The 14,926-nt window shown below is 43.6% G+C and overlaps 2 protein-coding genes across 2 annotated transcripts; one reads left to right on the top strand and one right to left on the bottom strand.

Moving 5' to 3' along the window:
* Positions 1-245: 245 nt before the first annotated feature.
* On the top strand, positions 246-2,275 carry LOC144268104 (homeobox protein vent1-like). The gene is made up of 3 exons (XM_077822703.1): positions 246-501; positions 729-961; positions 1,916-2,275. The coding sequence occupies exons 1-3, from the start codon at positions 246-248 to the stop codon at positions 2,273-2,275; spliced, it is 849 nt and encodes a 282-aa protein (XP_077678829.1).
* A 5,529-nt stretch (positions 2,276-7,804) lies between these two features.
* Positions 7,805-11,907, bottom strand: LOC144268365 (uncharacterized). Its single transcript, XM_077823174.1, has 3 exons — positions 11,547-11,907; positions 10,776-11,029; positions 7,805-8,176 (listed from the first exon to the last, which is right to left on the bottom strand). Exons 1-3 carry the CDS (start codon positions 11,905-11,907, stop codon positions 7,805-7,807), a joined length of 987 nt encoding a protein of 328 aa, XP_077679300.1.
* Positions 11,908-14,926: the final 3,019 nt, after the last annotated feature.

Raw genomic sequence — 14,926 nt, 5'->3', positions numbered from 1 at the left:
GCTGCAGACATTTGCCAGACGTGTGAACTCTACTCCTAACTGACAGCTGTTATCTCTTTTCTCTCCGTACTTTGATGTGGATTCACACTTGCAAACGAGCCCGCGGGGGGAGGGCCCCCCTATAAATAAATGGAGGCCCCCCCACCGACCCGCTTGCCCTCCCCTCCAGCCGAGCAGCGCTAGCTAGGCCGAGGGAGCTGCAGGCAGCTCCTTCCTGAGCCCAGCTCCTTCAGCCGCCGCTCGTCATGGGCGAGGCCGCCTGCTTCGTGGGCTCCCCGGCCCAGCCTGACAGCGAGGAGCAAAGGCCAGCGGGCCGGCCTCACATCTGCTGCGTGCCTCCTCCGCGGGCCCCCACCTCCTTCAGCAGGAGTCCCCGCCTGGCCAAAGCAAAGCCCAAAGGGGGAGCCTCGGCCGGGGGCCAGCTCCAGCCCAGGAGCTCGTGCCGAGAGGAGCTGGAAGACACCAAGCCCCAGGAATTGCCCAATGGCCGAGCAAGTCCCGGTAAGTCCGAGGCAAGCTCAGGGGGAGGTGGTGGCTGGTGCTGGAGGGGGAACTAGGGTCCTGATCCGGCCGAGAGGAAGAGCCTCCAGCTGGTCCGGGGTGGAAGGGCAGTTGCCCAGCTGCCCTGGCTGGGGGAGCAGGGGAGTAGCTCGCAAGCCAAGGGGCCCGATCAGGCTGCTTTGCCCCCGCTGGGCACCGGAGCCCTAACCTACTCTCCGCCTTCGCAGCTCCCGAGGGCGGCTGGGTGAGCGCGGACGAGTCCTCCGGGTACGAGAGCGAAAGCGCCGCCTCCTGCATCCCCTCGCCGCCGGGGAAGGACGAGCCCCAGCAGCGCAGGGCGCGAACCGCCTTCACCCCGGAGCAGGTCGGCAAGCTGGAGAAAACCTTCAAGCGGCAGAAGTACGTGGGGGCGGCGGAGAGGAAGAAGCTGGCGGCCGCTCTTCAGCTGTCCGAGATTCAGGTCAGTGCCCAACCCCAGTCGCCGCGGCACAGAGATAGCCGGTTAGAGCCACAAGCGCCGGGCTGGGGAGCTTTGGGCCGCTCGCTGCTCTTGGTCCCGCTGCAGGGGCGTGTTCAGAGACGCTGAGCCCCTCCAGCTGCCCCTTGGCTTCAGTCAGGTCCCGCGGTGCCTCAGTTTCCCCACCCCACTTGAGCAGAGAGAGCACTCACTGATTCATACTTGTCCAGGCTCTCCATATGTAAAACCGCGCGGGTGCTTAGCATAAAGATAACTGGTTATGATTTCTTGTTGATGGGGACTGGTATTCAAATTGTCACGGCCTTGTTTACAGACACGGCCTATAAACGCAGGGCACGGCATGTTGTCCATTAAAGAAAGTGCAGGATTTACTAGAAGCCTAATTCCACGTTTTCATGCGTCCGAAGAGTATCTTTAAATTTTCTTAAACATTTATACTTAATCTTTTTTTAAAACTTAGAAATACAACCGGGATCTGATGTTGATAAATGTTTTTATTTGATATTCACGTGGACAGAAAACATAGTTACTAAATAAGGCTCCGATCCTGCAAGCACTTGCTTATGCACTGTTTAACAGCTTGAGTAGAATCAGTCAAGGGCTGTTCACAATTAATGGATTTTAAGATTTGGGTCCCTAATATGCTCCCGTTAGGGTCAGTGATTTCCCATTGACTGAAATGGAAGCTGGATGAAGCCCCTGATTAGTTCTTTGCAGTAGCTATCTCTGGCAATTGCACACAGTAAATAATAAATTATGAGATTACACAATATGGAAATTTTTCTGCTGATCAGATCAATGCTTTAATTCAAGTTATTTTAACTCAGTCTACACTGTGAGTTCAGTCACAGATGCTCTGAATACATGATAGTTTATAAATTATTCTGTTAGGACCCTGATTTCTTTAACATTTCTTTTTTTCCTCCCCCCCCCCAGGTCAAAACCTGGTTCCAGAACCGCAGGATGAAACTTAAGAGGCAAATACAAGACCACCATAATAGCCTCATATCTTCAGATCCCTTCTATGGCTATAAGCAAGGGAACCCACCTAATATGTTACAGGATTATTCCCACTATCCTAGTCCACAACAACAAAGACTGCTGCCTTTTGCTCCTAATTCTGCTTTACAGTTCAACTCTTCCTTTCAGATATATGACTCCCAAAACCCATCATACACCCTTAGGGCACACGATTTCCCTTTTTTCCACCAACATTTTCTACCACAATTCTCTGTCCATCCAGTTATACAGAACAAAATGGACAACAAGCAATTTAATCCTCTTCAAACATTATAACCAAAGCAAAGTGGAAGATATGAGAAAGGTATAATATAATACACTATATATGGTTCACTTGTACATAAAATGTCTGTAGAAGTGTATGTTTTTAATATAAAGTTTAAATATATTCATTCCTAAATTAAGTATAATTGTATTTAATTGAGATTGAATGCTGTTAGAGTCACTCTAGTTCTAATGCTTGGGTTTATACCCATCCTATGTAATTTGAAGGTTACTGATCTGAAGGATTCTGATAGACTATGCTATCTTCCTTTAGTGTGTGGATGCTTAAAAGGATCTTTTGCTATAAATTCCATATTGACAATTAATCTGTCCACAGGAGGAGAATTCCACTGGAACTGCTGCTGGCACTGGTGAGAACCCTAATGTAGATGTGCTGAAAGCAAATTGTGTGCAGGATTAGCCACACAGCCTTACCTACACTAGGATTCACACCATGTAGGCAAGGCTATGAGATAAAATTCATTGTTTTAGAGCCTATAGCAAAAATCTTATCAACTGTGAAGAAACTATCAATCTGGAGGCTTTGTTATAGTAATGTTGTGCATCTAATAGTTTTTTCTGTGCATATGCAACCCAGAAACCAGATACAATTAGGTTTCAGGCTTGCTAATTGTTGGTAGTAACACTCTGCTTATAGTCAGAAAGCTGGCAATGAATCAATGGCTTCTGATGAGATTACACACATAGAAATACCATTTCAGTGTTCTATATTGTATAACAAGAACACCCAGTTAGGATTATGTGGCACATTGGAACTAAAAGTTTACAGATTGTCTTGTCATCCTTTCCTGCTCCTGAGTTGGCAGTTATGCAATTTGTGACTTTGACCAAGTCCACTTTTCCTATTCTCATCCAAGTGTTAACTGGCCTGTTTTTACAGCCAGTGAAAATTAAAACTTTTACGCTACTTAAAAGAGTACAATGTACAGTCTTGTGACCTCAGTAGTGCATAGTGTTTCTATAATAGGATTCTGTGTAAATTATTGGGGGGTGGGGCGTTATGTACAGGAGGGAGCAAAGTGGCAGTCAGTGAATTGTTTTGTGAGCATAAATTACTGCTTTACACTTCCATTGCATCTTCCATCCAAGAACCTCAAAATGTTTTACAAAGGTAGAACATAGAATAGTTGCACTGATTTATATTGATTTAACTCCACTGGTAATTTACTGAATCAAACTTACATTGCTATAAACTTCTAAATGAGTGCACATGCACAGGCTTTATCAGTTTAAATCAATTACAAAACTTACAGAGGAAATGGTACAACTTTTGTGTGCAGACAAGCTCGTGAAATAGGTATTACTATTTCTACTATGGGGAAAACTGAGGTATAGATGCTGGGATTTGCTTCCAACTGACTTCAGTGGAAATTGCTGGGTATTTAGCCTAATTTTCAAGAGTGCTATTTAGGAACGTAACATATTCTTGAAAATCTTTGCCTTAAAGTATGAATGAAATCCCTCTTTAAATGGTATTTAATTTACAAATTTGGCACAAGGACTTGACTATTGAATGCTCCATGTAACTTTTTAGTAAAGCAATATTTTTTCGCAGAAGAAACACTTAAAAATTGCTCCCCTTTAAAATGTTGCTCTTGATATCTTCACTTTTTTTAGTTCCTTTAATAGCTGTACTCATTTCCTCCCTCCTCCTGAAATAACATTCTGGACTGACTAATCTTGGTTGTATGGAGGAAACTGGAGACAAGAGCACCTGCTTCTGTGCTAAGGCATCAGTAGAGCCACAATGAGTGTGTCTTTGCCTCTAGCATGAAATAGTTTGAAATATTACAGGCCTGAGGAGATTAGTCTAATTCTGGCTGTTGGGCTTGATGTGGAGGTGGCTGGGTTGTGTTTAGTGACCTGTAATAGACAGGAGGGCAATCTGGTGGTCCCTCCAGCCCTTAAACTCTGTGACTACAGTGAGAAAAGGGTGTAGCACAACTGGAAAGCCTTGTTAAGGTACAGGCTACAATAATTGAAACTGCATTGGTTAGGCATGTTAGACTCTCCTCCTGCCTCCATGCTTTACTGCAGCTAGTTAACATGGCTTTAGATGTTCGATCTTCATAGGGCTTTTCAATTGTTTGAACTAACCTTGGTTAGAAAACTGGCCCTTTATTGATGGGGGGGGGGAGCGTGTATTTTTAATCCAGTTAAATACAATTGAAAAAGCCCATTGAAGCACGTCCCTATACAGCTGCCAAAGTTGTATATTGCACACATGAAACAGTGGTGCTGGAACTAGGGGTGCTGCTGCATCCCCTTGGTTAAAGTAGTAAAAACAGACACCAAATATATATATGGTTTCCATCATCGGCACCTCACTATAAAAATTGTTCCAGAACCCCTGACATGCATACTTGTCTGCTTGTGTGGATGCAAAGCACAGTGCAATGGGCAGGAAGCCCAGTGTGCCACAAGCTCCTCTGTCCATTGTTAGGTTGATCTAACTTTGTAGTGTAGATTGGGCCATAATAGGGCTTTTTATTTGTGCTTCACATGATTGGAAAAAAGAAAGGAGTACTTGTGGCACCTTAGAGACTAACCAATTTATTTGAGCATGAGCTTTCGTGAGCTACAGCTCACTTCATCAGATCCGATGCATCCGATGAAGTGAGCTGTAGCTCACAAAAGCTCATGCCCAGATAAATTGGTTAGTCTCTAAGGTGCCACAAGTACTCCTTTGTTTTTGCGAATACAGACTAACACAGCTGCTACTCTGAAACCTATGATTAAAAAAAACACCCTTTTGGCCCTTGAGATGAGACCTCTGCGTTGCTGCTTTAGCTCTCCAGCCACATTGTATCTGTATCAATGGCTACCGCCAAACATTGCTGCAGGTAGATAGATATAGGAAAGAAACGTTCAATTTCTTGTGCTGATGCCTCAGCATAGAGGCATTAAGTTCACCCCGAACCAACCCTTTTCTCTCCCTCCACTTCCCTGAAATAAAGACTGCATTTGTTTGTGTGTGTCAGTGCAAGCATGTGCTTTCGAAGAGGAAAATCATGATTCTATGATATATGATAAATAATGAATTTTTCCATTTGCTGCTGATTCAAAAAAAAATGGGGAGGGGGTTTATAAGCAGAGGAATTAGTTGTGGGTTGACCCAGAATAAAAACTCTTCAAAATTCTTGATGAATCAAAGTATATTTTTGTTTTGGTGTGTTTGTTTTTAAATAAAAAAAATCATTTTGGGTCAAACAAAACACTTAGTTTGAGCTGAAATAATTTTTTAATGTTTTGAAGTTTACTTCAATTTTAGTCTTTTTGAGCCAGAAACATTTAATTTCAAAAATGTTGAAGCCTTGAGGCTTTTTGATCACATTAATATAATAATTCAGGCAAACTGGCATGAATTCACAAAACATGTGTTTCTGAATTTGCACTTTTTGCCAGAAACAAAAAGCTGGGGCAGGGAAGATAGAAACTTTTTGCCTACTTCTTGTTGGAGTTTTCACAGCTCTGTTAGTGTATGCAGTTGAGCAACCTTAACCTATAACAGTAAATAGTTGTTTGTACTGTTCCCATAGGCAAAACAAAGGAAAGGAGTGTTGTGAGCCATAGGTGACCTCTAATGTCAGAATGCTGGTACTTCACAGTCATGACCCTGGATGAAAGAGTTGCACTTCCGTAGCTTCTCTAGGCTATGGGTATTCATGCAGTAGAGAATCCTTTCATCTCACCCAAGCTCCTTATGTGCTACTTTCCCATCCATTTCAGGGACTTTCTGTAAGCCTTCCTCACCCCTTGCTCATGGCAGGTTCTGCATGTTTGCCATGGTCCCCTCCACCACATGCCAGAGACCGGTCCATGTTTCTCCTCCAGTCTGAGTCCTTCCTTACCCACCAGCCCAGTTTTTTTCCATACAGGGGTCCCTGCTTCCCTCACCACTCCCACTTTCTCCTCCCTCCATTACCTTCTTTGCCCCCTGCCCATCCATTTTCCACCTCCAGGTCTCCAGTTCCCACTGCTTACCTGCAAATTAGCTTTCTTGCCCCTCTTCCCAACCCCACCAGCCTTCCTTGTAAGTCTCTCATTTCAGTACCCAGCTGTCCTCCTGGTATGAGCAGGAAGCAAGAGGGCTATTAAGCTCTTTTGCCTGCATCACCAGCTTGTCTTTGTTAGTCAGGTTTTTCTGGTGTTCTATTTTGCATCGCAATCAATAGTTCTGGGCTTCCCAGACCATTCCTTGAAGTTGATCACATAGAGCCTTCCAGAGTTATCATATTACAAAACAACTGCCATGAAGTTGAGAGTAATAAAACAAGTCACCTTTTATTTTAAACACTCATGCTGAGTCAGTTTATATTCTATTATGTATACTCAGATACAATTTGTGAGTAACATCCTGAAGTTAACTGGCCTTGAATGACACTTGTAAATGACTAGCTATTTGTGGAATTTGAATATTAAAATTAATGTAAAATGTAAATTTTGCAATGCTCAAATCTTAAATTCACAAGGCACCAAGCAATTATCTGTGATTACACTGCAGAACACATCCTGCAGTCCTTATTTAGGAAAGAATCCCTGAAATAGGAGTTTTGAATAAAAGATTTGGTTCCATGAAATATAAGGAAACAAGTATTAATTACGAGAGACATTCTGGCTTGCTAGTGGTAGCTATTTCATAGAAAATGGATGTTAGTTCTGACAGTTTAGTTTTCCAAGAAAATATTTAATTACAAGGTGCCTCTACTCACAAATGAACTTATGAAAGCCACAATAGTCCTCCCTAGTCGCATATAGTTGTTTGAACTCACAAGCACACATATAGTTGTTTGCCACTCACAAGCACACACCCTGTTTCAGTCAATTGTTCCCATTACTGTAATTATTAAGAGAGTTTCCTTAGAGGTAGTTTGACAATGTTTTTAAAGGGACATTGTCAAGTGTTAATATTTTAACTAGTGAATTCTGGTAAAGTACTAGTCTTAGAAATTAAAAACACCCAATTGTCCCCCCATGCACTTGTTAAACAATTCCACCACCATCCCTGCCACACTCTTATGAACGACATGAGCTATTTTAATAGATTAATATTTCTACAACTAGGATTCAGTAGGCAACAGTTGGTTGAGTGATGCTGTTTCTGCAGAGACAGTTATAACTTGATAAAGTGTTGGGTTATTACAAATTAATAATCAGAGCAAAATCACTCCTATATTCCCACAACATTATTCCCAGAGTTGGTTGATACTTACAGTCTTCATTGAAGTTTTAATGGCAACATGTGTGGGGTTGGGGGAAGAGAGCAGAATTGTTGCAATATCAACCCCTTGCTCTACCATTTGTCAGCCTATTCTAATTACCATTTTGAACCTGTACTTGACTGTGTCCCTTTAAAAACACTGCTTTAAAAACAAAATAACCAAAAAAAAATAAGTTTTGAAATATTGAACTAATGTTTAATGACTATAATAAAAATAAGTTAAATAAGTACTCTTCATGATTTCAGGTAGTTCATTTTTAAAAAGTTCATTTCGCAGCTCAGAGCACTTTTATTCATGTTTAAGAGGGAGGAAGATATGGTTGGAATCTCAGTCTATTATGATTCTGGGTTAGAGAGACCGTTGGAATTGTAGACTGATAAGAAAATCCTGGAGCAGCAGTCACCAGCAAGGTTGGGGCTGGCACAACTGCCTGAAGAGATTGAGCTGGAGCAGGAGGCAGGAGCAGGGCTGGGCTTGGCATAGCTGGGTGAAGGGAACAGGTCACAGCAGCAGCAGAGGAGACGTTGAACTCCATCCCAGGGGGATAACTGGGTGTCTGGATCTCTGGGTAAGGATAAGGTAAAAGTAAGCCTGAAAAGAGAGCTTCAATCCTGGCATCTTGGGTCTGTCGCTTGAACTTCATACGACGGTTCTGGAACCAGGTTTTTATCTGAAAAATAAAAATCCAAGAGACTATTGCTAATTTATTTTGCCAAATAAAGATGTGCAATGGTTCTTGAAGTTTTAGAAATGCATTAACTGTTGGCGATCACTGGCCAAATTCTGCTGTTACAACTTTGTGAAGCTGGAGCAATTTCCCTGACTTCAGTAAGACTCTCACACAACAGTCAAAGTTCCCCAAGGATGCAGTTTCATACCCAATGTCCACAAGGGAGTGATGTGGCCAGAGCATCATGTCAGATCAGCTTTGACTGCCCTAACTCAATGGAGCAGGTAACCATTTTTCAGCTGAATGAACTGGAGGTGGCCTTTCAGTATGAGATCAAGAGAGACTCAGACCCAGACCTTCAGGATTGTAGCTGAGTGCCTTAACCACTCAGCCACTGCACCTCCTTCATACTACAGTATCCATATAAGTACCAACAGAGAGAACCGCAGAATTTGGCCCCTATTTTTCAGCAAACTTAATTCAGACTTAATATGGAAAGAAACCAGTTTACTTCAGAGGAAACACCCTGAGAATATTAAATTGTGCAGTCTTTGTTAGCCTGGAAATTCAGTTAAGGTTCCACTGTAAAAAAAACAAAAACAACAAACAAACAAAAACAACAACCAAACTTAGATAGTATGGCAGTGTGCAGGAAGCTTACCCAAACATTAACTCTGTTCCATGCTACCCTCTTTCCCTCCCAATGTTTTCTGCTATCACATTTCCTAAACTGATCTTTTGTTCCCTCACCACACTCTGCTTTTACCATCTTTTTAAGAGATTTTGGGTTGCAGGAGGTTTGCATTTGTAGATAGGGTAGCTGTGTCCAGCAGCACTTGCATTTTGCAGCATATCTTTGGTGATTAATGAATGTTTTTCTCCAGTACACTCTTGAATAATGAAGTGGCCAAATATTTTTAATAGACTGTATGTAATCCTACATAAAGTCACTAGCTATGTGAATTTGCAAACCCAGGTGGACCTTTGTTTCAATAAGACTTTAGTGTGCATTAATTTTAAAATTCAAACTAAAGCTCCTGCATATATTTAAGCATAGGTTCAACTTTAAGCACAACTGCTCCTGCTGACTTAACTGGGCCTAGAGTAGTCTAGTAAAATACGTGTTGGGAGTGTCTGATCATATAAGCATGCAATGTTATTTGCATGTAGGTTATTTGCTGTTCATATTGGGCCAGAGTAGATACAATAAAATTGATTTTAGAGGAGTTGTATCCACTGAAAGCCAGGAATAAATCTGGCTCATTGTTTGTGTTGTCAAATTGATGTAAGAGAGCATGGGGTGACTTTCGATATGCATTTCTGTGGTATAAAAAGTGGAATTTTAGCTATGGTATTTCCAGCTTCTCCAGTGTAATGTGTTTAATTTTCATTGTCTCTTATTGGGGGAGGGGGAAAATTATCTGGTTTTAAGGGTTATTTTTCACTGTGGAGATATTGGGTTCACCCCTATCTCCCATTTAACAAAGTTTGTATCTGAAAATGTTTTGTTTTTTTGTTTTTTTTTTAGACAGTTCAGAATTACTAAGTGTCAGACATGTATTTTTAGCACTATAGTGCAACCCCAGACCCCTGCTCTGAGATTTTCTGCCCTGGGTTGTTTGTTTGTTTTTGTCATTTAGTCATTCTTGGTAAGTCCTAAACTCTGCTTTATATTGATGTGTTTTAGACACAACAAATCGTGCATCTTGGCAGCGTTAGACTAGATGTGTCTTGTGCTCCATGCTAACCCTATGGTTCTATCATTCTAGGTGGGGCTCAGAAATTGCAGAACCTACCACTGTTGTGCAGGGACTCCTAGCTTGCAAGCATGGACTTTCTCTGCATTCCCTTCTCCTTCCTGCCTGCTGCTCAGCCCCCCTCCTGACTCCCTTTCCCTTTCTTACAGAGGAGCTGCCCACTGGTTCCCCATGTGATTTCTTGGCTGTTGCTTTCTCTGTTGTGGCCACCTCCTGACCGTAGATGGCCCATGGGCATTGCTGATCTCTAGTCATTATAGATCCTTTAAATCTGAACACATAACTAGGACCTGAAACGATCAAATTGTGCCCAATAGCTAGCCTGTATAAGTATGTATTCCTGTCATGAGTACTCGTCCTCTGTCCCATTCACTTTTTGTAACGTCCATTTGTAACATCTTGTCAAATTAGATTCTGATCTTTTCGGGACAACCTATCCGCTTGTGCGGTGACTAGGGAATTAATAATAGCAATGTTCTGGAGCAAGCATTGACACGATGAGGACTCCATATTACACAAGTGGCGCTGTATAGGAGACACCTAATCCCAGACAGGATCAGGCGCGTTGAATTAAGCTGGGGGAAGGCTGAGGGTAGAATCAATGTAGGGCTAGTACCGGCCTTAGCTAAGGCTAGTGGAGCTCCAGCCGAGGGACTAGAAAAGGGTTTACAGAAGATCCGAGCCCATGACACTCTCTCTCGCACACTCTTGGCCTCTGTCACAATAGGGGAGCGGCTTCGCGTGAATATATTGTCTCCCCCCCGCCCCAGGGAACAGATGCTCTCCTGAGGTCTAAGCCTGAGCGGCTGGGCACCCCCAGTCCCTCCTGGTTTGTCCCTCACCTGGGTCTGGGAGAGCTTCAGCACCTTGGACAGCCGCCGCTTCTCGCTGGCCCCAATGTAGCGCTGCTCGCGGAAGCTCCTCTCCAGCTCCTGCAGCTGCGAGGCAGAGAACTTGGTGCGGGGCCGCCCAGCCTGGGTGCAGCTGGAGCTCTCCAAGCCGCTGCCTTCCCCGCCTGCCTCTGCCTCTACCTCCGCCTCCTTCGGGCTGGACGCGGCGCTGCTTGGGCCACTTTCCTCCTGCTCCCCCAGGGCAGCTGGAATAACGGGAGCAAGGCGTGAGAAGAGAGACCCCCACGACCCAGAGCAGCCCCACCCGCAGCCAGGAGGGGGCAGCCTCATGCCCCAGCCGGCCCTGGGCACGTGGCATTCATTATATGCTGAATTCAGCTGGCCAGGGGACACTGGCATGGGGCCTCCACGTCCCACCAGAGCCCTTCTCCCCACGCCTGACCTCTACCACTGAGGACTCCTAGTGGCCTCACCACCCGCAGGCCGGCTCAGCCCAGCCGGTGGGTGGGAAGGCCAGGGCAGCATCTCTCAGCCAGCTCTGGCATAAGCGTCCACATGAACTGGAGTTTAGGGCTCAGCTTCCTAACATGTCTCTGCCCCACTGGGGTCCCCCTAGCCTGCCGCCCTTCCATAGAAAGAGACTGCGATTGTCCCCTAGGCTCGGAGACCCTTTTCTCTCTGGCCGGGACCGACTAGGATCCCGCCCCGATGACTCTTTCTCTTGCCCCTCTCCACACGTGGATGGGCGAGGCTGGCACTCACCTTGGTCTCCCGGACTCCGCCGGGCGCCCCCAGGCGGCCTCTCTCGGCCCCTAGTGCTTGGCCTGGTAAGCGCTGGGTTTCTCTTCTCTTGATCGCCGCTGGCGCGGGCTCTGGCTACATTCTTGGGCAGGGACTGGTCGCCCCGCGGCTGGTGGTGCGTGGAAGACACCCCACTTGCAGGTTGGGCTTTCTCATGGCTGCTCTGAGCGAGCCACTCCACCGAGAAAGACCCCTTCTCCATCCTCCGTGCCCTTTGCCCCTTAGAGCTCTTCCTCGCCACAGCAGGCCGACTAACCATCCCCCTGGGTCTCCAAATATTTAAAGCTCCTCCGCGACGTGATTTGAAATGGCCCCAAAGCATCAAATGAGGCCGAGAACAAAGGATCCCATTGAGACCCTTTAATCTCCCCTTTCAGGTGATTGTTACATCCGACTAATCTCTGAACACAGTTGTTAACAGAACTCAAGGCTACCTGACCTGGCGCCAAGTTCATCTCGGAATCACCCCCTAATGATACAGCTGGTAATAATTACATCAGGGCCTGCACTTTTGTTTTACTCACTCCAGCTACTGCCGCGTTTGAGCCATTCGAGGATTTTAAATCTTTATCTTCGACCATCAAGAACAAAGATTCAGAACGTACTGTTTGAAGAAAGCTTCCAAGACGCTGCCCGATGGCTTGCCACGGAGCTGGAAATACCCACACTGTCTGCTCCCTTGCTTGCAAAAGTTATTTTACCAGCAAAGGTAAGGTAATCCTGGAAAGGGTTAGAGCAAAGCAGACGCACGGGCCTGGGCAGTAGGTAAACTTCTTTAAGAAATTAAAGTTGAAATATTCTTCCCATTATGTAGACAGGTTGTCTAAGGCTGTAGGATATACCTGGCCAGAGGGGAATAAAACACAAGTGTTTGTTGTTTGAACTAGGCGATGTGGGGGACGTAGTTTGATGCAGGTTCCTGTATTCTTACTGATCTTAAAGTATGGTTAAATATATGGCAAATAAACCTGTCTTACCTCCACATTTAAGGCTTGTTCCCGCTTCTAGAGAAATCTATCACTGAAGTCGTGTTGACCTTAGTAGTACAGAGCGAGTTCCTTCATTAACAGAAGGTCAGAAACCATATCACGCGTGTTCCTTTGTTTGGCAGCATGATCTAATTCTTTCGATCCTCTTGTCGGCGGACAGCAGAGGCAATTAATTTATTGTGATCTTATTTTAGAATTAAACCGGTCAGTGGGGGAATATGTGTCAGGGCCTTGGGCAGAAAAGAAAGGAAACCCTGAGGAAATAGCTGTTGGTTTCGAATCTAACCGTCAATGTCTGGAAGGAAAAAAAAAATTAAGAGAAAAGAAACAGGGCTGGTGCATTTCAAAGTAAACAGCCCTAATGTTTTTATAAAGTAGATCAAAGACAGGGAGTGTAAACTCTGTTAAAGAGGCAAAGTCTGTTAAGGGATGATTCAGATAAGAGTGAGAAAGAGCCACTTTTTACAGTCTGAAGTGCGTCTGGGACAGCAGAGTCCTTAGCCTCTGCAAATACTAGCTCACACTTTTACAGGTTGTTTCAGTAAACAGCCGCCAACTGTATGAGTTTATACAGCCCAGAGATAATGAACTAGCTTATGTTCTTCCACTCCTCCAAGCTGATCTGAACATGTTTGAGATATGTTAATTCTTAGACTTCAAAGGATTTTTGTCAGCCTGTTATGAACGGTCCTATATTTGCATTGAGATGGTGAGAGTCCGATAACTCCACCCTCTGAGATGTCTGTTCCCCCCGGCTTTACACAATTTCCCAGCAAGGCAGTGGCTTTCTCCCCATATAATATAACGCGCTTCACATGATCTTGTGCTTAATGCATTACAGCCTGACATGAGTCAGCAACTTTGAGACCTCTCTGTGACTACCCACCCTGAATACATTTCACAGTTAAATCTCTAGTTATTTTTCCACGGTTCAGTAATATGGAGAAAATCCCGTCTAATTATCTAATTACTAACTCTGCTTATCTTTCTCATCAGCACTGCATATTCTGAGGTAATAGACATGCTGCAAAAGAAAACAAAAGATAGGCCTTTTTAAAATGTTGATGCATTTTACAAAAATGTTAATTGAGCAAAATGGCTAGGGACCCTAGTTCCATTTTTGTAGCAGCATATTCCTTTCCTGTTGCACTGAAACTGCAGGGTGTGGTGATTTGTGGTAATATTCTCTTGGCCAGTGCAGACAAGGGTAGGGAAGAGCCACGTTATAACCTTAGAGACTAACACATTTATTAGAGCATAGGCTTTTTATTATGCTCTGATAAATGTGTTAGTCTCTAAGGTGCCACAAGTCCTCCTGTTCTTTTTGCGGATACAGACTAACACGGCTGCTACTCTGAAACATGTTATAATAAACTGTTCTACAGAACTAACCATAACCCTCCTCTGTAAATAATCCCTAAGTGGAAAAGGCCTCAAGGTCTATAAACATATATCTATATTAGACCTGGTCAGCAGTTTTTTGTGTTTGTTTAATTTTAATTTAAAACAATATTAATTTTAATGAAATTGGTGTAGACAATTATTCCCATTTTTGACATTATCTCTATAGATATGTTTAAAAAGTAAGGAGAAAAAACTGGCTATGACCAAATAGCATGTTTTTATTAGTGACGGGGTGATCTTAATCCTCGTGTGATAATATGGAGTAATGGCTATGGGGGAAAGGAGTGATTTGCCCACGAAAGAAATGTTAACAATATATTTTAAAATAACATAGATCCCAACCCTGTAAGCACTTACACTTGCTTAACTTTGCACCTGTGTGTACTCCCAGTCAACTCAATCCACTACTCAGGTGAATAACTGTTTGCAAGGTTAAGACCTTGTGGCTAATTAATCAGAAAAAAAAAGTTGATGTACAGAGAATGTAAAATAATTTATAAACTGAAGCAAGTTTTGAAAATGTTAGTGGCTGGTTAGACAAAATGATATAATCCAGTAACAATGCAATCATTTTCTTCATGAAAATCCAACAATTCACTTAGGGTGGGATCCACAAAGGACTCAGGTGCTGCAACTTTTCCTCATAGATGCTCTGGTTGTACTCTGGTAAATTAATTGACTTCAGAATCCTCCCAATTTACACAAGTGTAAGAAAGTCACTTAATTAAAACTGTGCCATTTCTACTGCACTCCTATTTCTAAGCACACATGAACATACACCACACCAGGCCTAGTGCAACTCAAAGCACACATTACTTGTAATGAAATAGAAAATGAAATCTTACTAGTACGGTGTACTAATATTATCTTTGTTTTGTTATATGCACACATGCTTGCTGTATAAAGTGCACTACTCTGCTATAACCTTGTCAGCTTTTTAAAAAAAAT

The sequence above is a fragment of the Eretmochelys imbricata genome, chromosome 7 (genome assembly GCF_965152235.1).
Source record: "Eretmochelys imbricata isolate rEreImb1 chromosome 7, rEreImb1.hap1, whole genome shotgun sequence".
NCBI lineage: Eukaryota > Metazoa > Chordata > Testudines > Cheloniidae > Eretmochelys > Eretmochelys imbricata.
The sequence above is the reverse complement of the archived record's forward strand: the minus strand, read 5'-3'. Positions and strand labels throughout refer to the sequence as shown.

Coding starts and splice junctions, on each gene's coding strand:
- LOC144268365 (XM_077823174.1), bottom strand. CDS start 11,907: ATGCTTTGGGGCCATTTCAAATCACGTCGCGGAGGAGCTTTAAATATT. Junction 11,030..11,546: donor GCGGAGTCCGGGAGACCAAG/GTGAGTGCCAGC, acceptor CCGTTATTCCAG/CTGCCCTGGGGGAGCAGGAG. Junction 8,177..10,775: donor TGAAGCTCTCCCAGACCCAG/GTGAGGGACAAA, acceptor TTTATTTTTCAG/ATAAAAACCTGGTTCCAGAA.
- LOC144268104 (XM_077822703.1), top strand. CDS start 246: ATGGGCGAGGCCGCCTGCTTCGTGGGCTCCCCGGCCCAGCCTGACAGC. Junction 502..728: donor CAATGGCCGAGCAAGTCCCG/GTAAGTCCGAGG, acceptor CCGCCTTCGCAG/CTCCCGAGGGCGGCTGGGTG. Junction 962..1,915: donor TTCAGCTGTCCGAGATTCAG/GTCAGTGCCCAA, acceptor CCCCCCCCCCAG/GTCAAAACCTGGTTCCAGAA.